Genomic DNA, 26,803 nt, shown 5'->3' with positions numbered 1-26,803 from the left:
AATAAGACACCTGCTGATTGTTCATTGTCTACAGCACCAAAGGTATTTTACTTAAAATTAAGGGGAGGAATAAAAATAGCTCCAAAGCTAGGTGAATTTATAAAAAAAACCTTTTAAAGAGACTTGCAAGTTGTAAATTAAAAGCAAACCAACTATGAAGTTAAAGTGCAATAAAATAAAAAAGGTTTTTGTTAAAACATAAATAACCTAATAATCATTGCCCTAACCTTTATAGGATTTTCTATATTTATTTCTTTTATAATAGATACGAAGAACTTTAAAGTTTTTCCGCCTCTTGAATTCCACTCACCTGTTGCTGATTTTCCCGCTGGGTCCTCAGCCTGGCCTCGATGCACTGCCGCGTCTCGATGAAGGCCTTCCGCTGGGCCTTTTCCTTGGGCCAGTGGGTGTAGACCCCGGTGAGGTTGGCCAGGAGGAGGGCCACCAGAGTGCAGAGCAGCTGCGGGCGGAGATTGAGCCATTAATGACATTACGAGCCATAAATACAAGGAAAACAACACTTAGGCAGCTGGAAGGAGCCCCCTTCACATTCTCGATTTCATTCAATTTGGCGGCAATTTAATTTCATTTCATTTACGTCTACTCCCAGACCCTTGGACACGTGCCACACTCAGCTGTTGTTTTCCTCCCTGGTTTTCCCATTTTCCACCGCCGCTAAGGAGGCAATTAAAGCTGGATGTCCTCCAATACTCCGCTCCTTTATTATTGCGCAGTATTTCAATTTTATTATTCGCTAAATCGATTGGCATTTGCGGTTCAGTGGAAATGCCAAACCTGTTGATAGATGGCTACATGCTTCATTTGAAATGTAAGCAAAAATGGCTGAAAAGTTATATGACACCCTAAATCACAAAAAGTTTGGTAATCAAATTAGCTAGATGGACTAAAAAAGATATTTTAATACCTTAAATTGATTCCAATATATTTTTTATTCATTTAACAAGGACTTCTGTAGTAAATTTAAATGGCAAAAGGTCTTTAAAGGTCTACATATATATTAAAGAAATTAAATCTGGCACTTCCCGACAGCTGAACCCTTGCAACTCAAACAGCAATTAAGACACTTATCATTGAAGCCCACTCAGGCCACAGAAATTCACCAAATCGGAGACCGCAGTTGTATAGTATCATGTGTCCCCCACTCACCTCCTCCCAGTGGAGCGCCTCCACCGCCTCGTCCTCGATGGCGGTGAACCTCAGGCAGGTGTACAGATGGACGACGCTCAGGAGGATGCCTCCGATCAGTGCCTCCCGGAGGCGGAGGGGCAGCATCGTGTAGGTCATGTAGATGAGCACGATGCAGCAGGCGCTGCCGTTGAAGGATTTGCTGCCGGAGGAAATCGGACACAAGAAGAGCGATTAGGACACGGTACTCGAGATGGGGTGGTTGGCTCAGCATGATGCCAAGTTCTCGCAATTAGCGGGCCGTGAATGATTAATTTTGCCGAGCCAGGCAACAGCTGTCGTGCACTGGGAAAAACTAGGGGCTCTCTTAAGTCTCTTTTCACAAAATGTAAGAGTAAGTTGTCTAAAAAAACAGCTAATTTAAATAAAAAATTAAGGAAATTATAAGAAGCATTATGAAAATTATTTTAACCTACATATAGGTTCAATCAATTTTATATAAAAGATAAATATAAAGTAGGTACTTGATTTAATATTTTAAATTTAAGATATTAATAGATACCAAAATAGAAAAAAAATCTTAATAAATTTCTAACAGAAACTATTATCTTATAATTTTCAAGACACCTGAAAATATTTTACTGAAAATCTATAACCGATTTATAAATTTACATCCTTGTTCGCCTTGAAGACTGATTCTAGGGAACCCATATACCAACCTGGGTTGCATGGCATAGCTGACGGCCACCTCGATGGCCAGGAAGGTGGCCAAAATGACGTAGGACACCAGCACCAGGAAGATCTCGTTCATGGCTGGCTTGGAGAGGATGCACAGCAGGACTGTAGGCAAACACAAAGGGATTAGAGGCCCAAGGCGGGAGTCATTCGATGGGAGGGGGGGTGGTCAACTCACAGGCGTAGACAATCCCGCAGATTAGCATGACAATGAGGAAGACCAGCACCGACCTGTCCACCTGCAGCAGGATCAGGGAGATGAGGTGGCCATAGCCCAGGGGAGTGTCCAAATTATCGGCTGCAGGACCTGCGTTTGACGATGTATTTAACACTTCATCACGTTCCGCTTGTGAAATTTGATTGTTGTCGCGGACACGCGGCGTATACGTAATGCGTTTACTGCCAACCCTCCGCCCTCCATCATCATCATCAGCTCCATCATCATCCTTATCGACCTGGTCACGAGAAACTGTGTACACATCATCGGGGGCAGTGTCAACAATCAGCTGGCTCCCTCGGCCCCTAGCCAGCCCAATATCCTGCAGACTCCGCTTCTCCCGTATCCTGTATCTGCAATAAAGTCCGAAATTTAATTTCACTCCCATCTCAATTGATGAAAATGCCTGCTTTGTGTTTGGCTAACTATCCGTCTTGCCGGCACTTATGGCCTGCATAAATATTTGTGGCAAAATAAATATAAATGTAAATGGAAATCGAGGAGTCAGTTATCGAGCACTCGCACGAGCTATTGATTAAGGCATTGTCTTGTTGACAAATATTTGGTTGAAAATAAATTGGTTAAGGCAGAAACACAGAATACCAATTTATGATATTTTTTGACAACGTATTAAGCACCGAACTGCACTTCCATTTTCTTGTAGGAATTTCATTTGTGGCTATCCAACTCTAAATTAAATAAAATTTAATTAAAAATCAAGATTGATTCTCTTGAATTCTATACGCTTTTATTAGTTGAACCTTACTTATTTTGAATAGAGATTGTCCTTGAAACTTAATACGGTTGATTCTATTTTAAAGTTTACCGAAATTATGTAAAATACCCCAAATTTAATTTCTTGTAACTAAGACTCTAATTACGTTTCCTCAATTTGTTATCTTCGAATTTGACCTATTTACTTAAACAATAAGTATCAAGTTTCTTTCAAAATTTAAATAATTTACCCTAAATGTGTGTTCAAACTCAATTTCAACTCGCCTTTTCGCACTTGATTAAAGCCTTGTCACGGATTCCCTTCGACGAATTGTGGGCTAAAATTACTTTTCTTGAAGCTTAACTTGTTCCAGCCCCTCCAGCCTGCTTTAAATTCAATTTTAGCCTACTTTGGCCATACTTTTATGGGCTCAGCTCTTTTTGGGCAGCTTAAAGTTGGTTGATTGAATTTCAGGGGAGTAAAACCTCAAATGCGAGCTGTGCAAAATATGAATCGCCTTTCGAAAAAACACATTGTCGACTGGGGTGACCTGTCAAAACTTGCCTCCTCTTTTTCATCTATATTACATATATTTCCGTCTGCAGTGAAGGTAGGATGGATATTTTGTAGCTAAATAAGACTATTTAATATTCTACAAGCTTTCCTCTTCACGACCTTGTCCCCGTTTCAGAAACAGTCCCTATTTCGTAAAAATATGGAGAATTGAACCACAAATACGGAAAGCAACTTGGAAATACGGAAAAATCAAGTATGAAAAGGGTTTAAAAATTCCACACTCTTTATATATAAAACTTGTAATGCAGAATATTAGGGAATTTAATCACAAATTCATAGAGGTATCGCACGTCTAAATCGGAATCCAAAAACTCAAGTTATGTAATTTAGAAGTTCGTTTTTTGGGCTCCCAATCTGGAAAACCCTTGGAAATACGGATAAGTCGAACATAAAAAGGGGTTAAAAATTCGACCCTCTTTTGTAATATGAATTTTAATGTAGAATATTAGGGAATTTAATCACAAATTCATAGAGGTATCCACGTCTAAATCGGAATCTGATAACTCAAGTAAGGAATTTGGAAGTTCGGTTTTTAGGCTCCCATTCTGGAAAGCCCTTGAAAATAAGGAAAAATCGAACATGAAAAGGGCTTTAAAATTCGACTGTCTTTTAAAATAAATATTTTAATGTAGGATATTAGGTAATTCAACCACAAATTCATAGAGGTATCGCACGACTAAATCGGGATCCAAAAAATCATTCTGAAAACCATTGGATATACTGAAAAATCAGTAATCTAGTAAATAAATAATAATATTTTTAAAATAATGAGCCTTAAATGTTTTGGCTTGTAAACATTGAGTTGGTTTCATACATTCTATAGGAAATAGTTGGCATCCCTGCTCACCTGGTGCGGTGTTGTTGGTGCGACTTGTGCTTGTACCGGTGCTTGTGGAGGCGTCGATAATGTTTGCGCTTCTGCCGGCGCCACTGCCTCCCCGGCTGCCCATTATCGTCGGCTTCAAAATCGGCGGGGTTGTGGCTATGGGCCGATTTCAAATCAGAGCCCCCACCCCCCGCCTCTTTTGCCAACCAACTGGCATTGGAATTGAGACCCAAAACCGGAACGAAGCTCCTGCCTTGGGCAATTTGACCCGCTGATGCCGGCGGCTTCATTGTGGTGGTCGTCAAGTTGCCAACGGTCGCATTTGCGTCCAGCCCAATTTCGCTGATCTCCAACAGCAGGGAGGTGCTGCCCCGCAGCTGCAGCGTGGTAAAGACCAAATGCGTGCAGGACAGGGCCAAAATCAGGGCCAAAAGCAGGGCCAAAATGTGCGTCGTATTGCTCTGGTTCATACGCAGAAAATACCGCTGATACAGCATTTCCACCTGATGGGGCATAGGCAAATTAAGGCACTCAGAGAATTAGTTTTAGTTTTTTCTAGAGAAAATAAGATAGTTCTTAGCTACTTAATGAAAATGAGTTCTGTAAATATCTTACTAGTGAACAAACATTTTAAAAATCTTTTTTAAATTCAACAAATATAAAAATAAAATAAGAAACACAAATATTTTTTGGTAGATATTAAATATAATATCTTGTATTAACAAGCTTTGATAAAGATTTGGTTATACCAGAAAATTATCTCTTATCAACCAAAGTTCATTTTTGGACGTCTTTGAATTAATATAAATTCTTCAAATTAAATCAAATAAATCATAAAATATGAAATTATACAATAAAAACTGTAAGCTTTATACACATTGTTTAGAAAAATATTTTGCCAAGTGCTGGAAAAAAAGTTGAGCAAACTAAGTAGCAAAGCGGGCGAAAAAGTTTCGAAGAACGGGGGCGTTTGAGGAGCAGTCGAAACTTGTTTGGCAAGGATTTCTCGCTAAGCTCGGAGCGTAAGTAGCTTACCTGGAGATTCTTGAACTGGTGCGTGGAGCAGAGGCGCAGGATGATGCGGTTCAAACGGAACCAGAAGGAGATGCTGGGGCTCACGGGACCGCTTCCCGTTCCGGATCCTCCGCCGCCCGGAATCGGATTGTTGGCCTCCACATTGCCGGCATCGCCTGGAAGCAGATGAATTCGATTTGAAGTCGAAGTATTCTACGAAAGGTCTATCAATACGCCCCCGAACAAAAGCCAAATTAATTAATACCTCAGCCAGAAAGTTATCCCAACTTGAGCTCTAACTGAAATTCAACTGCAATTAGCCACACAACTTGATTGCAAATTGCTGGCCAAATTTGCAAGTTCAATTACAGCTGTTGCATTTTCACATTTGAGTTACCACTCTAATGGGGAAAGGCTTTGGAACTGATTAGAATTATGGAAATTTTAGTTATAAACCCGACACAGCATGAAATGCAAAAGTTTTGGCATTCGCAAGAGAGTTTTGATTGTGAATAGTCATTGCCATGGGTGAATGGGCAGGTAAATGCAATATTATTGCGCAATGAATTATTTTCGTGCATTGAAGCAAGTAAAGCTATCGATGACAAATGCCTTTTAAATTAACATATTATTTAAAATTCTGTACTTTATTATTAGACATTAAAATTGTAATTCCATTTAAAAGCCATCTGTTTCTGATTAATGTTTTTGCGAAAAAACTAAACTAATTAAATGTTTGTGAAAGGTGTCATTTCTCACCTTTTCATTAGTTTTTTTGTAAAAGAACGGATTTGTATCAATTTAAATGCTTAATTAAATTCGTGAATATGGAAGGCAGTCTAGCTTAAAATTCAGTTAATAAACTAATACTTGCAAATGGTGAAAAAACGATTTTCATTAAATTTATATATACAGTGGTCGGCATAAGTATTTTGACAAAACAAAAGTTAAATATACTCATAATTTGAACTTACTTCGTGTAAACTATAGGCATCAATGGAAAGGTAATTTCAATGCCGTTTGAATGATACAATGCATTTCTTTACCCATTCAGTATTTATTGAAAAGGACGAATTTGTGTAAATCAACTTTTAAATTTTTTTTAAAAACTTTTTTCCTCGACTTGAAAACTTAAATTTTTTGATGCAAAAAGTTTCTTCAAACAAAAATAATAGTAACTGCAAAAAGAATTTTTCAAAAATCATTTTCCTTATATTTTTTATGAATTTTTGAAAATGCTTAAAAACAGGCATTTGAGCCATATTTTTCTCTTTTTCATACAAATTTTTTCCGACATTGTCACCTTCAAAAAATCATAAAAAATATAAGGAAAATGATTTTTGAAAAATTCTTTTTGCAGTTACTATTATTTTTGTTTGAAGAAACTTTTTGCATCAAAAAATTTAAGTTTTCAAGTCGAGGAAAAAAGTTTTTAAAAAAAATTTAAAAGTTGATTTACACAAATTCGTCCTTTTCAATAAATACTGAATGGGTAAAGAAATGCATTGTATCATTCAAACGGCATTGAAATTACCTTTCCATTGATGCCTATAGTTTACAAGAAGTAAATTCAAGTTATGAGTATACTTAACTTTTGTTTTGTCAAAATACATATGCCGACCAGTGTACATGTTTTTTTTATTTCACCCATTTCATTACGTTCATGAACAGTCCTTTGTCAAATTTGTTTATTAGTATATTTTATTCTGAAGCTAAAATTCAATGAAATGTTTTCCGTTCAGAATTTTTAAATCAAACTCTGTTTTAATAATCAAAAGGTAAAATATTCTTTCCCATTCAAAATCTATTTTCTTTGATAACCCCTGAACTACTTGTCAATTTCTTTTACCTGATGAACACATCTTCTGTATCTTTTTGGGCTAGAAAACCTAACGAAGACAGTTGGGACACCTCTCCACCCACATAATCATATTTCTGGGGCCATTGTGACAATTCGAGTACAATTCGTTCGCTTAACGTGTTATATACATTTTCGATTTGCCAGCCATTGTGTGCGGCACATCGTCGTCAATGCCTCTGACATTTCCCTTCCCGAGAATGGAAACCTTGATTTCAAATGCACCACACAAAGCCATAAAATATTTTATTGTAAAATGGAGAACGTCGGCCAAATCGGCATATTAAACTCATTCAACTGTCCCGTGTCCTGACCACAATGCAAAAAAAAACCACAAGCTCGAAGGGGAAACATGGAATGGCATGGATCTCGGAGTATGTTTTTATATGCATCAATAAATAAATGCCGAACGTGATTATGTAAATTTCCATAGAAATCTACGCAGCTTTCCCGAACACACACAGATGTCTATCGAAGCCAAGGAAAACCAAAGGCTGGCTGGTTTCTTTCACAGGAAACACAAACTAAAATAAATCTGGGTGCTGGGGGAAAGGAAGCTGGGGCGATGATATAGGAACTGGGCAGCCAAGGCAACCTTGAAGGGGGAAACAAATCGGTATGTGAGTGAAATGCCAATGACTAGGAAACGTGAGATGAGAAGCGAGAAAAAAGAGACGAGACTGCGAAATAGCCTCGTCAAATTCAATATGACAATGACAATCAACTTGTGACATTTTGAGCGGTGTGGCTGGGCGAAATATGTGGCAGGCTAAGGAGGCATGTGAGCATGCTGGTATTTTTATTGACCCTCAGTAGCCCCTCTTATGGGTGGAAAACAATTTCCTATTACCCAAGATTCTTTCCATTCTTCTCACCTGGCTGCAACAGCTGCGTCTCGTCACGTTGGTAGATCATGGGACTGTGGCAGGTGGAGCTGGAGTTGGTGGAGTCCATGGATTCGTCTATGTTGCACCGCGTAATGCCAGCCTTCAAAGGTAAAATGCGGAATAATAGTTTTATTAGAGCTGCAGGCCATGTAATCTCATTTAGGCATTTCAATCAAACCGCAGTCATGAACTAAATTAAATGCCATATTTATTTGTACCTGAAACAAACAACTTTTTAATGAGTTTTTATTGGACATATTTAAAATTTATTTTTGTAATAAAGTGTTATCAAACCAAGGCCAAATTAATTTAATAAACGAGTTAAATGTCAGATGGAAAATTGGTTTTTGTAACAAAAATATACATGTGTATAAAGATATAATATGTTTTAGTTTGTATTAAATTGTAATTCAATCAGATGAATATTTTCTTTATAAAAAAGTGTAATAAATCAAATTACATCATTACCGAAACAATTCATGTTAAAAAAGGTCTAGTAAATATTTTATAACAAGCAATTTATCCACACACATCAGCTGCTCAATTGTAATGATATATTATTATTAAGTGGCTGGTATCTGTGTGTAAATGGTTATATAAATATGCCTGCTTTCTTTTACTTACATAAAAAAATGCATTTGGCTCTTGTAAGTATGCTCTGATTTTTTGTGTGGTCCGCAAACAATTGAACTAAACGTTTCACCCACTCACGCACACACTTTTAGCCGCACACACACAGTCGCACAGCCACACACACACAGTGGCAAGTGTGTTTGGATCCCCGCGGCGTTTTTAACCAAATTGCCGCCCATTTGAATGCCAGAAATGTTTTTTTTCCCCACTTTTCTCGCTTTTTTTTGCCTTTTCAATTTGCTAAACTTTGTCAATTGACTCTTGACAACAAACGCAAATAGAAATACCATCCCACACACACGTATGCAGTTGCTAAGTGGCCCCCTGTGCATGTCAGCTTAGCCATGCAAGTGTGGGTGCCCGCCTGCGCTTGTGTGAGTGCGTTTTCCAGGACATGGCTTGTTAGTTGGCATTAAAACACGTTTATATAGACTACCGTATCTGAAAAACTATACTATAAAGCTTATAAAAAAGATATAAAAGGGGGCAGCTTATAGACTCGTTTGATGGCAACAGCATACTATCATTAGAGTTTCCAGGAAAACATTGCAAAGCAGAAACCATAATAATAACCAGCGTTGCATCCTCTAAACAGTTTATTACATTTTGCTTTTCACTTATCAATGCTTTCTTTTTCAAGTAACTAAATAGTTTAAATTATTAAAAAACAAATAAAACTAAGCTGTGTTAATTTTATTATTATATTTTTCTATTTTTTTTTTGAGAATGTTAAACTATGAAAAATATTAAAGTTATGGCCGGACAAGTACAACTGAAACACTAAATCAACATGATACATTTCATCGCAAGTATTTTTCTACTAACTAAGCTTATAATAGATTATAATATCTTTTATTCATTTTAAATAAAAAAGTGTTGATCAAGTTTGAAGAGCTTTTAATTAGCCGCAGGGCTTCGTCCTCAAGCCATATTGCGGCATCGATTGCTATAAAACAATAAATTTAATTAAAATCCAAATTTGCTGACATGCAGACGCTTTGCTTGTGCCAGATTGTTTGAGTTTAAATAAATTTCCCAGGGCGCAGGTTTCGTCCCTTCGCCTTTTCCATTAGCAACTTCAGCCATCAATGAAATCGTACTTAAATTTAGCTCGGCCCGGCTTATTGGCGGGACAATCAAATTAAATATTTAAATCCCAGAGCAGGTGGAAGGGAGGGTAAAGAGGGGACGTGGGTAGATGGTGGGTGGCCTGCCATCCATTGGGCGGGCAAATTAATTGACGCCAGAATCCCCACGTACTTACCGCAATCAAACTGCTGCTAACCATGGCCTTGCCTCCCTTGGCACTCGTATTGAAATGTTCGATCACCTCCCAGTTGGACTTCTTGGGCGTCGACGGCTGGGTCTGGGTCTGCGGTGAGCCCGCTCCGGAGGAGGCTCCTCCTGCGCCGACCTTTCCCTCCTGGCCGGGCACATGCAGCTCCATGGAGGTCTGCTGGCTCCCACCTCCGCCACTCCCCGCTTGACGCAACGAGGCCGAGCGGCTGAAGAACTTTCTGTGCTTGCTCTCCTGGAAAAATACGGGGAAAGTGTTGGTACACTGATGACTAGAGCAAATAAAATTGAAACTGACCTTCCAAAATAAAATAAAACAAAGCAATAACATAAGCACATTTAAGTTACATGCCTTATTCAACAAATACTTATAATGAAATAGCATCGTAAAGAAAAAAAAAACCTATCACATAAACTTTCTGTCCTTATTTTGTAATACTAAATGTATAGTCTCATTGAAACAGGAAAAATATATATATTTATTATCATAATATATAACATTTGTATTGACCCCAAAATATTTTTGAATGATGGTACTTGATGGTACTTGAATGATGATACATTTTATGGCCTCATTGAATTAAATTTTGGTCCCCCATTACTTTTGTGTTAATCGAAATGTTGTGTTTTTTTAAATTTTATAATTTGGTATTTTGAAGAATGTAAGTCTAATATAGTTCTTTCTGTAAATAACCAATTCTGAAAATGAACGATCACTTAAATATTGATCCCTTTACAATTTACTTGTGATCCGATTATTATTTCTATCTGTTATATGTAGAAGTAGGATGTACAACAATTTTGGGATTACGGATAAATTGAATTATGATTTTATAAAAAGGGTTGTTAAAAAAATGATTTCATATACATAGGATAAATATCTTTAAATATCTCTATGATTTTTGAAAATAATATATTTAATGGAATATAAAATTTGTTGAAGTGCGTAGATGTATCTCATCCCATTTCCCCAGTGAGCTGTTGGGCAATGATTTAGAGATTGGTCAATTGGCTTACCTCCTTGCTGCTGGCCAGGCTCGAGGAGCCCGATCCCGTTCCCGTTCCAGTGCCGCCAGGACCTCCGTGGCGCATTCCCCGGAGGGAGAGCCGCTTGGACCATTCCCGCTTCTGGCTCTCCGATGACAGCGAGCGAAAGATGTGGGTGGCACCGCCGCCCACTCCACCTGGGCCACCTGGGCCACCTGGACCACCTGTTCCCGCTCCCGACGCTCCGCTCATTTGGCCACTTCGACCCCCTTGATCTGAAAAAAAGAGAGAGAGATGGGGAAAGTGGAAATTGATTTTCATTTTACATGCTATATGAGGCACAAGGAACGACAGACAGTGCGCTAATTTCTAAACAAATTGCCAATTTTTGCGCTCGACAGCGACAGAAAATGGCATTAAAACAATAAATTCGATTTTGCACAGGCGAAGGCAAAGAAAAAAACCCCAAAAACAAAGCAACTCAAACAGAAACTGCCGCCCCCGCAGAAAAAAAAGCATCGCAAACTGACGCCGCCAATAAATATATCGTATCTACTTTTCGGATTCCCCCCCACCACCCACTTTACTTCAGATATATACCTATATATATATGTGGGTTTTTAAGGTTTTTTTGGTTTTTGTTTTTTTGTTTTTGGGTGCCGGCCCACTTAAGTCTCACGAAATGCTCGCCAGACACGCGAGGTCCTATCACAACAGAAGCCGCGAAAGAGACGGGGCGATTCGGCCAGAAAGAGATGGGTAGATAGGCCCACAACGAGCACAACTTCAGATTGTTTGTTAAATTTTCGAATGAAACAAAAACTCGGAAGCAGAAAATACAAAGAAATTTATCAGCGATCAAGCGAAGTTTTAATACCCTTTTAAAGTCATAAAGTACCAGAGATTATCTTAGAAATACTGCAAATGAACTGGAAGAATGAAGGCGGAGATTATCTTTCATTTATGGCACGCTGAAAAAATGGTTTGTATTATGAAAAGATAAGAGATTCAACTTGCAGAGGTCTTTGGAAAATAAAACAAGAAAGGCACTTGTCTTATTTAGGATTAGGAATTTCTAGTTATAAGTTTGTGAAATTAGGTAGGATTATTTCTTAATAAATTGATACATGACGAATCAGGGAAATTAAAAAGAAAAACGTTTATTATTTAAGATGAAAATATATTGGTCTGCCTATTGAAAAATATTTCTGTGTTTCTAAACGATGGATTGGTATTGTTATTTATAATCAAATCAATAAGAATTCAACCATTAAAATCAAAAAGAAAGCACAGACAAAACGTAAAACAAAGTGATGAAAAAATATTAAGATCATTTGATTTCCAAACAAACTTAAATATTTATTTGTAAGGTGTACATTTCTTAGACTTGCCTTTAAGTTACTCAAATAAAACCTTTAGATTAATCTTTAGAAATATTTAAAAGTTCCATTTGCAGATTCTATTAATCCAAAAAACACGAGTCTCCCAATATAGTCAAACTGCCCGATTTCATTAGCATTCCAAACAAAACTGTGCCACAGACAACAGCAAAACAGAGGCGGGGTGAGAAGGGGGGCGGGAAAAGCGGAAAGAAAGCAGGCAGTCGGAGGGAAAACTTCCATTGTGGAAAGTCTTAAAGCCAGGTCGTTCGCCGTTCGCCGGTTTCTTGGCTCTTCAACGTCTCGTCTTCATCATCGCCGTCTTTTGCCTTTTGTCGGCTTTTGTTTTTTAGCCAGAGGCGGCGTTGAAAACTTTGCCAATACAGGGCACAGGGGGCATGGCAGGGAGAAAGAGGGAAAGTGGAGAAAGGCCGAACACAAGTGCCTGGCCAACGGCATAAATATGTCAAAAACACAACGCTCCGCGTGCTATAAACAAATTGTTTTGCTGTTGCCAAAAAAATATATGAAAAATTTCAACGCCAAAAAATTTCAAGAAATATGTAATGGAAAAAATAAATATTAAAAAAAGAGTTCTCGCACAAGTACGAACCTATCGAGTAACACAACAAACAATTCAACGAAATTCACTTAAGAAATTCCTTGGAAATTCTCATGAATCAGTTTACGCCATTCAGAATTCTGTGTTTTTCATTTAGTTAAACATTTTTGCCACCCGTCGAGGGAAAAAATGGTACAGAGGAAAAACCCGAAGTTCAAACAATAAATTATAAGTCATATTTCTTAGTTCTAATAAAAAGTACTTGTATTTTTCAAGTAACACCATAGTTTAGGCAACTCAACACTTAATTAACACCTCTTAGAGATTTTGCAACGTTCTTTTAACGAAATCCAATTGAGAGATCAATAAAATGAAAATTGGGTAACCCATTTCAAATATTCTCCAGAAATTATGGCCAATTGAAAGTCTACAAAGCTAGCATCAATTAGAAAAGTTTTCTAAATAGTAAAACTAAAAAGACAACTTTATGTGTACTGCGAAAAGTCACCAAAGTTCACTTCCGCACCAAAACTAAAAATAAAAAAACATCACAAGTTTTCCCAACTTCCCGCTCATATGCAAAATAGGCAAAGGAAAACAGAAGTTCGAGGGAGGAAAAGCGGCAGGAAAATCCCCAGAGACGTTGCCCAGGCAATTGAAAAGTCTCTTTAACGAAAGCTCATAAATGTCGTCATCGTCTGTCACTCGACACTTACGGCTGCCTCCAGGAATCATTCATTCGACGGCTTAAGTCCTAAGCTATTTTGCATTTTCCTACGACCCCAATTGGACTTTTCCAAATAGAAGTTGACGGCGAAGAGCCCGCTGACAGAAAGCAGGGTACAAACGGATTTAATTGGCTTGAACTGTTTGGTCCTTTTGGGCATAATGGCCAACAGCAGAGTGCGTAATCAATCAAAAATTATCATTTTGGGATGCTAAATCAGATGATTAATCACAGGCAGTCGCATAATAGAAATGGTATGTCATGGTGCACAGTTTGGAAATCATTAACAATCGTTGTGGGATAGAAATGATATAGCTATACATAGTTAGTATGATATAGTTTTCATAAATCTTATACTTAGTTTTCTACAGAAGTACTACAAGCCAAATATATATGGAATAAATTCGTTTTTATTCCTCGTCTATATTTCCTTACCCAATTTAAGTGCATACGCTTATGGGGGAATTGAATTTCTAATATTGCCAGAGCTGTGAAAACTCCCACTAAATCAATGTCATCGCCCCGCTCTCCACACCCCTGATATATTTGCACACCTTGCCAGGTAAATGGCAAGCAAACAGTTTCAACATGCAGGAAATAATGGTATATCGCCTCGGTTATATTCGTTTCGATTCAATTCGATTCGATTCTATCGATGCCGCAGTCCAATGGCAATTCATTATGTTAATGGCGCTAATGGTCTGGCAAATATTGTGCCAGCAACAAAAACAAGAGAGCACAGTAACAACACGAGGATAAACTTTTGTGTCCGCTTCGAGCCAAACAAAAATTGATAAAAACAAAACCAATTTGATAAGCGAAGCGAATTAATGAGGACAGCGCCCTCTCCAAAAGCGCGACATATGTAAAGGGGAAAAAAGAGGATTAGTGTAGTGTTCTGTTGAAGGTGGGTTCCCCTAGCCTTGGGATAACTGTCAGCTTTAAAATGTATCTCTTTAAAAACATACAATGTTTATTTTTTCTAACTTTTTTGAAAAGATATCCTAAGTTTCTTTAAAAAAAAAGATATACTAAAAATATAAAAGCTGATGTATTATAGTAGATTGTTGCCAAATAAACAACAATATGTTATCTGTGATATGTTATGACATGATATGATATGATATGTTATGAAATAAACAAAATATCCCCAAAAAAGAATAGCGCTACCTCCTTATGCATATATGCATGAATATATTCATTCATTAACCGGGCAACGGAACAGCTGCTGGCACTTGGCATTACGCCCTGAACCTCACCCTTTTAGACACCCCAATATCACACCTAACCCCACCCCTCTCCAATTAACCACCTATGTTTCAGCCTCTGGGTAAGTTCCCTCTAAATATAGTTAGCGAAGCCAGCATTCACGCACTAACACACGTGCGACCAACACTTACCCACACACTCAAAAACACACGCCACAAAAGCACTGAGAGAAATGTTCGTAAGATCCTTATATCTGTTTCGGAAACTACAGAACATTTTACCATGCTTAGAAACTTTAGTATAAGTAATCATTTACTATGTTTATGCTATGAATTTCATGCTTAATCCAACTCAAGAAATTATAATAGCCCCTGTTTATACAACACAGACAAATTCATGAAATGATATTAGTTAAGCTGTCAAATTTGTTGCATTTGATATAGAGCTCTATAGAGTAGTAGGCTGTGAAGTAGGCTGTGCCTCAGCATTTCGTAAATTGGGACTGAATTCATAGTCAACTTTCGTGAGTTATCGAATTCATGAAATGGTGTTTATGCACACACGAATTCGCTCATTTCATGAATTGATTTCATGAAATAGGCATAGCATAAACACAGTAATTGAAAAACGTTCTTCTTTATTTTACTTTATACTTTTAAGTAACATTATAATAAATAATTTGTTTTTACCACAATTATTAAAATAAATAATAATACCTAAATATTGGTTGGTTATTATTTTTGGAATGTAAAAAAATAATATTTTTATTTTAGTTGGATAGGCAATTAAAACTAAATGCTTTTCCTAATTTTTCGCACAGTGTAGCTCACTTATTTTTAGAACCCGCCAAATGTTTATGCTGCCATGAGCTGCCTACTGTTTGTTTTTCTTCCTGATTTTTTGGTTTTGCTGCTTTTTTGTTTACGCGTCGTCATCTTTGGGCGTTTTGTATAATGTTTGCATTTCATTTGACGCGTTGAGGTGTTTTTCGGTAGGAAATTTGCATTGCCAAACGAATTCATTAGCCGGGCCGAAAGGTACAAAACACACGTTGGTATAGAAATGCGTGTGCCACCGGAAAATGAACAGAGTGCTTTGACTAATCAAGAAGCGAACTCAAAGGTTTTTTAGCTGTCTAACAGAAACAAACAGAAGTAAGTAATTTAAAAGAAGAACCTCCTTTTTGTATCTCAATATATGTTTGCTAATTTTATTGATCAAAAATAATTTAAATAATACCATCAGGGCTCTTTCGATAATCCCTGATTTGATGCTCTTTCGTGAGATTGATTCGACCCCATAGTTGTTGTTTAATCTAAAATTACTCAACCAAGCATTTATTTGTATTTCTTTTGAATTTTCGCCCAAGGTCTGGCATCCCATCAATTAAAATTCTCTCAAGAGCAATCGAATTAATTTTATGGAAAGGGAATTTTCCCCCGAGACCCGAAAACATGAATGTGTGCGGTTGGCGTAGAACGGTCTAAAATAACATTCATAATTAATACAGCTAGTGGGGAACCCAGAGCAACGAGCATAAATTTGTTTAGCTTATAAATTTGTTAAAACAAACCCCGAGCCAAGAACCGAAGAAGCCGAAGCCAAGGCAAAAGTCAAATGCCAGACAAAACCCACATACTATAATATTTGCTGAATGAGTTGTGGCCAGAAAATGCAAGAAATATTGAGGGCAATAAAACCGGTCAAGAGCATCGTAATAAAGCCCGAACCGACAGCCATTGGATGAGGTCCAAAAAAGGCGGCAGAGGGGAAATGGGAAAGTTCACTGCCAACAGCAGCAGCTGGCTGAGCGGAAAATGATTTCCAGCAGCTAAATGGGTAAACAAGATGGCAAAATGACTTACTAATTTGTGACGTGATCCAAGTTAAGCAAACCAAGCGAATGAATGCGACATCCTACCTGAATCCAGATGCTATCTCCCTTCCGCATCGTTTTTGTCTCGGTTTATAGCTTCAGTCCCTTCATTGTTGATGATGTGCATTGAGCGGTGAAGAGAAACGCCAATACAAAAGGGGACTGATCAACATGGAGGTACTCAGCCATTGGAAATAAGAGTGCATCCTTTATAGGAAGGGCGTGCTCTAAAGATCCAGCATTTGTAGAGTCTATTTCTCAGACTAAGATATGATAGATTTATAATGATTGTCGTGTTCCTAACCATTTTGATCTTTTTTTGTATAAAAATAATATTTTTAATCAATTAATATCTTTAAATTTTAAATATATAAAGCTATCTACAGTGAAATCCATTTAATAAATTTAAGCATTTCGTTTCAAACATATATCCTATCTAGTTCCAACATTTTAAGAATCAATTTCTACTAATATATGATAGACTGTTAATGGTTGCCGGGTCCCTAACCATTTTCAACTTCATTCTATTGGGATTTTGTATAAGAGTAATATTTTAAAATATTTAATATCTCCAAATTTTAAACATATATAAAACTATTCACTTAATCGACTTAATACCCTTAAGCATTTTGTTTGAAACATATATGCTTTCCAGTTCCAACATTTGAAAAGTCAATTTAACAGACAAAGATATGATCCATTTTAATGTTTTTTTAATCCATAACACTTTTGTTCATAATTCAGTTGGTATTTTTTATAAAAGTTATACATTTAAATATATTTAAAATCTTTAAAATGTCATTTGTATAAAGAGATAACCACTTAACTGAGACAAGTATAATATTAAACTTAAGTATTTGTACTTCTACAAACAGAAAACTTATTTCTAATAGGTTATATCCATAGGTTTGCAATTTAACTTACTCAGAGGCTTATAAAAAATACTTAACAGCCAAATTAGAGATGCCAAAACAAAACCCTTCTAATGTAGCCACTCCCTTTTTCCCGATCACTGGGTACGTTGCCAACAAAGCAAAACAGTTTCCCTGGCCCGGTTCTCCATCCTTCCTGGCCATTTTCTGTTTTGCCGTGTTTTGTTCGTCCGCTTCTCCTTTGCCCTGCTCTTCCGCCTGCCTTTGGCTTTGTTTATTTTAAGTCCATTATCCGTTATCCTTTATGCGTTGCGCCCAGAGCCATGTGCTCATGTGGCCCAGAGCTCACAGTTCCCGGCCATTCTTGGCCCGGTGACTTTAGCCCTCTGTATCTCCACTGCCTTTCTCTTAGTTAGCCGTAGTCGCCACTGTTTCCATGCCCTTTTGCATACTTAGTTTGTGGTTTAGAAACGGCCCCCCTATGCCCGCCCATGTCCTGACTGTTTATTGTCTGTTTAGCCGGTTGCAATTTCATTAAAGTTATGCAGCAGGCGGGTTATGGCCTTTCGCCCTGGTCATCCGGCGGTTGGAGCATTCCGAGGACCTCCGAGTCACTGGGCAATGTCAAGTGGTGATTTGGCAGGCGGCCAGGAAACCTTCGCCTTCGAACCTTCGGCCTACGTCACCGTTGAAGGTCTGCCCGAGGCATTGATTGCTCACCGGTTCATTAAATCAAAAAGGTGTCGATAAAGGCTGCAGATGAAATACTAAAAATCGACGTGTCATTCGCCAAAAACTAAGTGGTTCCTTAAAGAATCCGATTAAACCAATATTATATAGTTCCGAATTTCATTTTTAGTTGTATGTGTCTTAAAATTATTTATTTTATTCATTTTATTTTATTGGGGTACAAGAAGGATTCGGCCAAAGTTGTGGGACTTTCAGCCAGAATTTATTGGTAGTTACAAGTTTACAAATTGACTAGTATTTGCATATGAAGAAGAGATCGACAATTTAAACGAGTTGAAGTAGATAAGCTGATTTTAGAAAGGTACTTATTAAACGTAATAACTAGCACTGTTTTTTTTAAGTAAAGGATTGCTTAAATTAATAATGAAATGTATAAAATGTATTCATAAATAATAATTTAAGAATAATTCAATTTAATAAAATCGAAGTAGTATTTAGACGTATTTGTTTTGATCAGCAAAGAAAATAATTTGAATTGGTTGAAACTTGTTGTGGACCTAGTAACTTTTCTTCTGTATTTGATTATTTATTTATTTTATTCAAAAACACCAAGTCACGTTTATTTATTTATTTCGGAAAACTTAGTTGACTTGCCCTTTTAAATAATTCAATTTGTCCAGCTTTCAGGAATTTCCCTGCGCATTCATTTTCGACATTCGCTTTCCAGCTCGCTAAACTGGCACACACTCTTAAGTAAACTGCATTTTGAATAGAGTCGAAAAATTTGCGATTCCAATTCCGTTCGATTGCATTTCGATGCTCTCGAATGGCGCATAAATCACGAAGTTTATGATTGTTTATATGGCCCACATAAGTACAGATTCTTGCGTATCTGCCTGCATTGTGTGTTTATATCGAAAATATTGTGTGCATTTTCATGGACAATTGCTGAGTATTCATTGTTCTTTTTATTTTTTGTTTAATTTGGCAACCGGAAGAGCAGCAGCGAAACAATTTTTATGCAGTCAGGTGGCGCTTTCATACCCGGATGGGGAAAACTCTCTCGTTTTTGGGGCTTTCGACAAACAAATAAAAGGCCTAGTCATCACAAAAGTCAGGTAATTGAGTTGAACTTGAATTTTGTATTTCAGTAGGTACAGTAATTGAGTTGAACTTGAATGCTGTGTTTTACTTTTGTAACTCGGCAACGGAACGTGGCAAGTTCAAGGACACTCACAGTTTCCATCTCATGTGTCAAAGGATGCCCGGGGAATTAAGGCAGAACCAGATGGTCGGCACTTTCGGATTAGAAAGAAAGAAAGCATCAGGCGAATGGGAAAACATATTGAACCGAGAGCTCAGCCTCCATGGATGGGGATCGGAGATTGGGGATTGTGGACTGGAGATAGGGGTATTTGGGGACTCGCCTTGAAGTTCCCATCGAATTCGTGCGTGGACTGCAAACAAAAGAGGATTTTCTTTGTACTAATCAGGCAGATTTTGGGGGAAAGGATAATGCAGTGCTAGGGTCGTAGGTCAGTGAAGGAGGGCCAGGAAAATAATTCTATGAATAAATTAACACGCTCAACAGCTGATTGGATTTGGCTTTTAAGGGATGGAAATGTATATGCCCGATGCCAGACGACTATTCAATGACTAATTAAAGATATCCAAAGCAGCTACATTTAAGTATTCAGCTCTATTTTGGGCAACATCTGCAGAAAGAAAACAAAATAGAGGATTGTGAAAAACCAAGAACACCCTAAATATTTGATCACTCTAATTTGATACTGGCTTTCTACATTTGAACCAAAAGCTAACATCAACAAAAACAACATCTTAAAATATTTTGAACCTTGGGGTATTAAGTACATTTAACTTTAATATTGTATTTGTTGCCCTATAAAATTTACAAATAATAAGATACTTTGTGGTCTTGCCCTGAGGCAGAGTATCAACACATTTGGAAATGGGAATCCAATAAATTACACACGACCAAATCTGCTCAAAGCTTTGGGCTAATGACATTCAAACTAATTAGTAATGTGTTCACACAAATTAGGCAAAGATTAGATGGAATATCATTCGATAAGGAATTAAATGCCAGACAGGTGGGGGAATTCTGATGTTAAAAAAAATAATTGAACTCTTATCTCACGGTATTAAAGTGCTCTTAAAACTAAAATGTCTTAAAACTTTTCTCTGCAACTTGTAGGTCCCCGCACTGAATGGTATTTTAATTTGCGTTGAGCCATCGATTTCCCAAAACGTTTTCACATCACACCTCACTTCAATTATAAATTCTTTGTAATCCATAAAGTTTTCCCTCTTTCGCCAGCAAACTGAGACACCCAAGGAAAAACTTTTAAGGACATCTCTGGTAGCACCAGGACATTTAGTTGCTCAAAGTTTAGCCAGAACTTGGTCCACCTGGCTGCCAACGAGCATATCTAAAGTCAGATGAGCCAGCATAAATCCCCACTAAGACCAGGACGAGCCTACGAGATAAGAGGTCCTGGAGGGCAGGAAGGAAACTACGGGAAGTCAGGGGGTCGGGGGTCACAGGAAGTGTGCAACTCCGCAACCTCTGATGGGGCATAAACTTTTGTGTTTAACTAATTGCTGGCTCACACTCACCCTGGGAAGCACATGCAATTTTCATCGCTGACACTAAACCGCACTACCTGCCTGCGGTTGGGGGGCAAATTTACTATCTCATTACGTATACTTAATAATTTACAAAAATATTCATATTACGCATACGCCTCGTGCAACGGAAATGGAAATAAACCAAAGCCAGCACTGCACTGCGAACCACATGAGGTGGAAGGCCAAAGAATGTAGAGGAAATTAACCGAAACAGAAGTTGAATGGGGAAAAAGCTCCAGTGGTTTAGTCTGGTATATAGTTTGGTATGGTGCAGGAAATCATTCCCTTATATTATGTGAGTGTGTGTGTGACGTTCAACATAATTAAATAATTAAGTGCTTAGAGTGGCAGCCAGCTTATGAACGAGCGAAATCACAAAGGAGCCAGCAGATCGTAAGGACAGCCGCACACAGGTCGGCTACGTTATGTTTTGGACATATTAAAAGGAGCAAATCAGAATTTATTTCCTGCAATTTACCATACATACCTTGCGCTGAATATGAAAAGTTTCGCTCCTCCTGCTGATAATAACGCTGATGTTGATTAGGCTGATGATAATTTATTTGAGTATTTCGCATGCCTTAAAGAGCAACATCTGAAGAATATTCGCATTTTTTCATCTCTCTGTTTGTTTTTCTTTACGTCGCTTTTATTTCGCCTGCTGCCAACTTTTGAACTTTAAAATGTGCGCATTTTTTAAACGCCGAGATGGCTGCATACCAAATGAAAAGCCCGTTTAAGGGAGCAAATATTTGAAATAATTATTGCGAATTTAATTTTCCCTTTTCGCCCCCGTTCGATACCGCGCTTTTCATTTCGTTTTTGTTTATTGTGGGCGCTGGGAAAAGGTCTCGACAAAAATAAACTGTGTAAAAACTTTCTCTTTTTCCACACACACGCGCCGGCGAAAAAAAGGAATTCAAATTAAACTGATTTGTTGTAGTTGCCAGCTGATTGTTGTTCTTGCTCATATTGCGAGATTTTATGGTTGACAGTTCACTTTTTTGTGGTATTTGTTGCGGCCAAAAAGGACATTAAGGCATGTAACCAAAACACCACAGAAAATTGGCAAAGAAAAGGTTGTTGGAAAACAATTTCGATTATTTTGTTTGGGGAGAGCAAAATAAAAGCAAAGGTTTTTAAAAGGGAGATTTAAAATTACAAATTAACTTAAATGATTGAAATATTTATAAAAAAAACCAATTACTAATTAAATCTTTTGAAAATGCACAGAACTGAAATGTAAATTAAATTCTTAAGCTCAAGAAATTTAAGGCATTTTTGCATGGCCAACCTTAAATGAAATTCCACAATAAAAACCGCCCACCTCTGCAAACCACGCAATGCACATACGGAATGTAAAAATTCATTTTTTATTTGATTAATACTCCCAACATTTCTGAAAACAATAAGCGTGAGAGCTCTTTGTTATTTCTAGGAATACAACAAATACGTATTTCATGTCTATTCAAACTACAGCAATCAATAGATTGTTTACAAACAATACGAGAAACAGGTCTATTTAATTTAGATATTTTCTTTTTTTTTTCTTATGAGTAAAATAGATCATCCTCATGTATGAGGAAATAAAAATGTTTAATTATATCGCCAAATTCGATTGAAAATGCGCTGCTAATGATCAGAGGCTAAACAAAGTTCTGAAGTAATTGCAGAAGCCAAATTCCGAATTGCCGCGAATCAAGTGAAAACAATCAAATTAATTTGTTTGCTTTATTACTTTGACCCAGTGGCTCAAACCGTAAAAAGGGGGGTGGAAAAGGGGGGGGCATCGTGTTGAGACTGACACCAAATGGCTGGCAATTTGCATACGAAATAGGCAAATTGGCAAAACACAAATTGAAGGTGGGGAAAAAAGCCAACTGACATGGGTGAAATTACATAAAAAGGCAAGTGTACAAATAACGAATCGCAGCCAGGCAAAATGATTGAGAGGCATAAAGACACGCCATCAAGTCATCAATAGTATAGGCCCCGATATCCATCTCAGGTCCTTGGTCCTTTCATCCAACCCCCCATCCCCGACAACTAAATCCCAATCAGTCAGCGAAAATCAAAGCGCAAATCAGCGCCCAGCAAAAGTCAAATTAGAAAACAGGAAAAACACAAAGAACGGAAAAACAACGAGAAATAAATCACGCTGTCTATAAGCAAGCCCATAAACACCCTTTTGAGCTTAATGATACCATGTAATCTATTTTAAGTATTGAATATTATTATATAACTTAAATATAAAGTAAGTAAGTAAAGTAAATATAAACTAAGGAAGTTGAAATACCATCATGGTCATGAAATAAGAAATTATAAAAAAATATTAAATAGGTATACAGTTTAGAAAAGGGTCCTACTTAAAGAACGATTTGTACATGATTGACTTTAGTGATAGTTTTAGATTTCTTCGGTTCTGAATAAAATCTTGTTTTGTTACTTTTTAAGATATTTGCCCTTTTCTACGCTCCTGAAAAATAACAAAATACCCTTCTGTTAGAGAACAGAATAAAACGAAATTACCCATGGACAAATGAAGCGTCAAATTAGAAAATAATAAAAACAGAAGTAAACAGCAAATCTATGGAAAATAAGTATATGAAAACATGTTCAAGGCAGGGGAATCATAACAAAAACAGAGATACTTGAGCCGGAAGCGTGCTGGGTGGCGGCAGCAACAATGGAACAAGGATACGAGGATCCGGGGATTCAAGGATGCATCCCGTGAAGACAGCCAAGCGGCAAAGATAAACCGGCATTGAAATCGCCAAATGAATGAGAATGTGGATGGGGTTCTGTGGGGCGTGCGATTGAAATGGGGCGGAGGGGTTATGGTGGGCTGATGGGCTGATGGGCTGGTGGTTCAATGTAGCCATTGTTATTACTGCTGTAATACGCTTTGCGGGGAGATTACAATTTCTGATTACTTTGTTATTAATAAACACAAAAAGCGTGCCAAACACACGGCCGCAGGCACAAAGATGCCAGCTGACACATGGCGAAATCTGATCGACAGGGAATGTACTCAGCGGAAAAGCCATTGTTATGACTCGAATAATACTGTTTGAATTTAAGGGACTGTTACTACAAAAATAACACAGTTATAATAAAATAAACTAAGTTTTTCAGATGATATCTGTATCAAGAATCTGTATCTGTGTATTTAAGTGCATGGAAAATATGCGTTTCTTTTCGGAAACGTATCTTATTATTCCTTTTTAAAAAAGAAAAGATTATCAAATTAATTTTAATTTTTTTTAAAAGTATTTTTTTGTCCATATTTAGATTAGTTAAGATTTAACTATTACTAATTTAATTTTAAGCATTCATTTAATGTACATAAATTCTTTACCAACTTTAAGTTCTTAGACATTCTATGAAAACAAACATCGTGTTAAGAACTATATTACAATATAGCTATTATATTAAATACTTCCCAAATTACTTCCTTCTTCTTTTCATTTCTTGCACTACGCTTTTAAGTTTATATTTTTATATGTTCAAAATTTAAGTTAAACCGTACTAAGCATAAAAGGTACTACCCATAAACCTGGTAACAAATCTATGAAAAACTGTTAACAATGACATTAAACACCCACCACCCACAAACACCACCCCCACCCCCACCCCTCAGAGCCACCCTAATCCGCCTGTCTGAGTTGCGTTTATTTTATCATTTTTGTGCTTTGTTAGGCAAAACGTTTTATTAATAAACTTTTCTGTGCTGAGCCCACAAAGCCGAACAACAAATACCAAACAACATGAGAAGCCCTTTAGCAGGGAAAATGCATTTTTGTGCGGATGGCCATTCAATGGATGCGCAAAGTCAACTGGTTGTTGAATCGATCGGATGGAATTAATGGAATGACAATTGGAAATTAAATTTCAAAATTCCCAACCGGGGACAGCACTCAAAGACGAAGACCTAACTCTTCGCTAACAGCAAATTTGTTGCCAAATTAATTGCATTTTAATTGCGAAAGGCAGAGAAACGTAAAGAGTTTTGTGGTTAAATTAAGTGTGTAAAATTGGTTTTCTTTCGGTAGCATTCACAAGGTAATTTGGTTTACAGCCATTTCGGTTATTCAATTTTCTTAGCAATTTTAATGCCGCCTTAATTAATATTTAATTTTGATTTATTCAAGTCGTTTTGGCTCCTCGAGTTCATCTTTATTCACAGTGGGATTTCGTTTATGGTAATTTTGATTTATGTTTGCAAATGTTTTGAGGCAGTTAATTTTTGGGTAGCTTACGCAGAGTTTTCCCCATGATTTTCATTTGCTTATCTTAAAGATTTGGGTTTTCTTTTTGGATGTTTACAAATTAATATGCCATAATATTTGGATTTATTGCGCAATAAAAATGGATGATTTTCTATTTATACATTACATTTTGCAATTTTACACTTCACTTTAAAGATGTCTAAAGTTTTGTCACTTTTTTTTTTAAATTTTTTTAAAAAATGTTTAATTGGGTTTTAAGTATCACTTTTAACTTTGAAAAATGTGATACATTTCAAAAATTTAAACTTTACTGTCACTTACTTACAATTATAGCAATTAAAGTCTTCACAAAGAGTACATATAAACAGTGATCATTTCTCGAATTGAATACTGTTGTAACTCATAAGATATATTGAGATTTTTAGAAGTCGTTATTCTTTTAAAATTCTGTACTTTGGCATCATTTTAAACTTGTCTCAGAGAAACCGATAACTTGTATTATAATCTAGAGTTGCTTTATCCATTATCACTTTTGACGACTTTTTCCCCCACCTTTCACACACTTTCACTTTCGCCTCACTGGGTGATTTTCACATATCGGTTGGCGGAGAGGAGTCGACTCCTCTATGGGGCATTATCTTGTATCTATGGCCCTTCAAACGCTTTTCACTGTTGCTCGCCCGAATATCTGTATCTCACTCGCTCGCACTGTCTTCAGCCCGGCCGCATTTTCCGGCGATTCCGATCCGTTCGCATTCGGCAATAATAAACCCGCAACTAAGTTGAATTTTCCTCGGCGTTCGGCTTTTATACGATTTTCCTCGTCGTCGCTTCGTCGAATGTTGAATGGCCAAAGCTTCGGCAGGCTTTTCCCGCATTTCCCACAAGCTTTTCCCGCCTTCAACACTCGACGAAACATGGCTGATTCTTTCAATCATACGCTGTTTACAGGTGTTTGTTTTGGCTCCGATTTGTTGAGGTTTATGACCATCAAAATAAAGGAAAGAAAAGAAAACAAAAATTTGGCAGAGTGCAATGGACTTAAAGCTCTTTGGCTTGGATTTTTTATTTGTTTTTTTGAATATCTCAAGGGGAAAAACGAATCCTCAAAATTTTCAGCCACTTGTTGCTTCACTTTTTATTTGCGAACTGCGCGCAAAAGTAGGCAAGCAATTTTTCTGTCTTCTCGTATTGAATTATTCATTAGTAAATTCAACAACAGCAAACCAACGGAAACATAAAAATTCCATTTATATTTAGGCCCAACACAAACACACCGCCAAACAGTAATAACATTTAAAAGTTTTCAAATATTTATACGGCCAATTGGAAATTTGTTGAATTATTGAACTGGCTTGAGAGTTTGTTTGTCAGGCGAAAAGGGCGCTGCGGGTTTTCCAAGTTCAGGGAAAACTTTCTCCAGATTGGTTAATGAAAATGTATGCGGAGTGCCGACACGTAAAGAAAACAATAAAACCCGGCCACAGGCGGCCGCAAATCAATTGAGAGGGGGTGAAAGTGAAGGTGGTAGCCCGCAGGACCCACGCAGCAAGGACCTCGCAGGACTGCGACAATGTCTCCCGGTGAAGAGTTCTCGTCGCGTGCGCATTGTGAAAACATTTTTCTAATTTCCTGTCATCAATATAAATGAAATGTTCACGGCAGCAGTCGAGTTGTTACGAGGTATGGGTGGGATAACAAGGGTATATGCGTGATAAGG

The 26,803-nt window shown here is 37.3% G+C and overlaps 1 protein-coding gene across 8 annotated transcripts in view; it reads right to left on the bottom strand.

The window, feature by feature from the left end:
- LOC119554572 (adenylate cyclase type 5) overlaps positions 1–25,848 on the bottom strand; it is a 45,377-nt gene extending 19,529 nt beyond the window's left edge. Inside the window, exons 1-11 of one of the 8 annotated variants that reach the window (XM_037865551.1) lie at positions 25,636–25,848; positions 21,342–21,566; positions 10,921–11,165; positions 9,872–10,138; positions 7,963–8,074; positions 5,251–5,405; positions 4,237–4,718; positions 2,060–2,451; positions 1,866–1,986; positions 1,168–1,348; positions 311–460 (exon numbers count right to left, since the gene is read on the bottom strand). In XM_037865551.1, coding sequence (XP_037721479.1) covers positions 311–460; positions 1,168–1,348; positions 1,866–1,986; positions 2,060–2,451; positions 4,237–4,718; positions 5,251–5,405; positions 7,963–8,074; positions 9,872–10,138; positions 10,921–11,165; positions 21,342–21,432 — 2,196 coding nt within the window. In that variant the 5' untranslated portion in view covers positions 21,433–21,566; positions 25,636–25,848. The remainder of the gene's footprint in view (positions 1–310; positions 461–1,167; positions 1,349–1,865; positions 1,987–2,059; positions 2,452–4,236; positions 4,719–5,250; positions 5,406–7,962; positions 8,075–9,871; positions 10,139–10,920; positions 11,166–21,341; positions 21,567–25,635) is intronic. The other 7 variants (XM_037865545.1, XM_037865546.1, XM_037865544.1 and 4 more) reach the window with 7 other exon arrangements.
- Between the last annotated feature and the right edge of the window lie 955 nt (positions 25,849–26,803).

This window comes from Drosophila subpulchrella, chromosome 3L (genome assembly GCF_014743375.2).
Source record: "Drosophila subpulchrella strain 33 F10 #4 breed RU33 chromosome 3L, RU_Dsub_v1.1 Primary Assembly, whole genome shotgun sequence".
Lineage (NCBI taxonomy): Eukaryota > Metazoa > Arthropoda > Insecta > Diptera > Drosophilidae > Drosophila > Drosophila subpulchrella.
The sequence above is the reverse complement of the archived record's forward strand: the minus strand, read 5'-3'. Positions and strand labels throughout refer to the sequence as shown.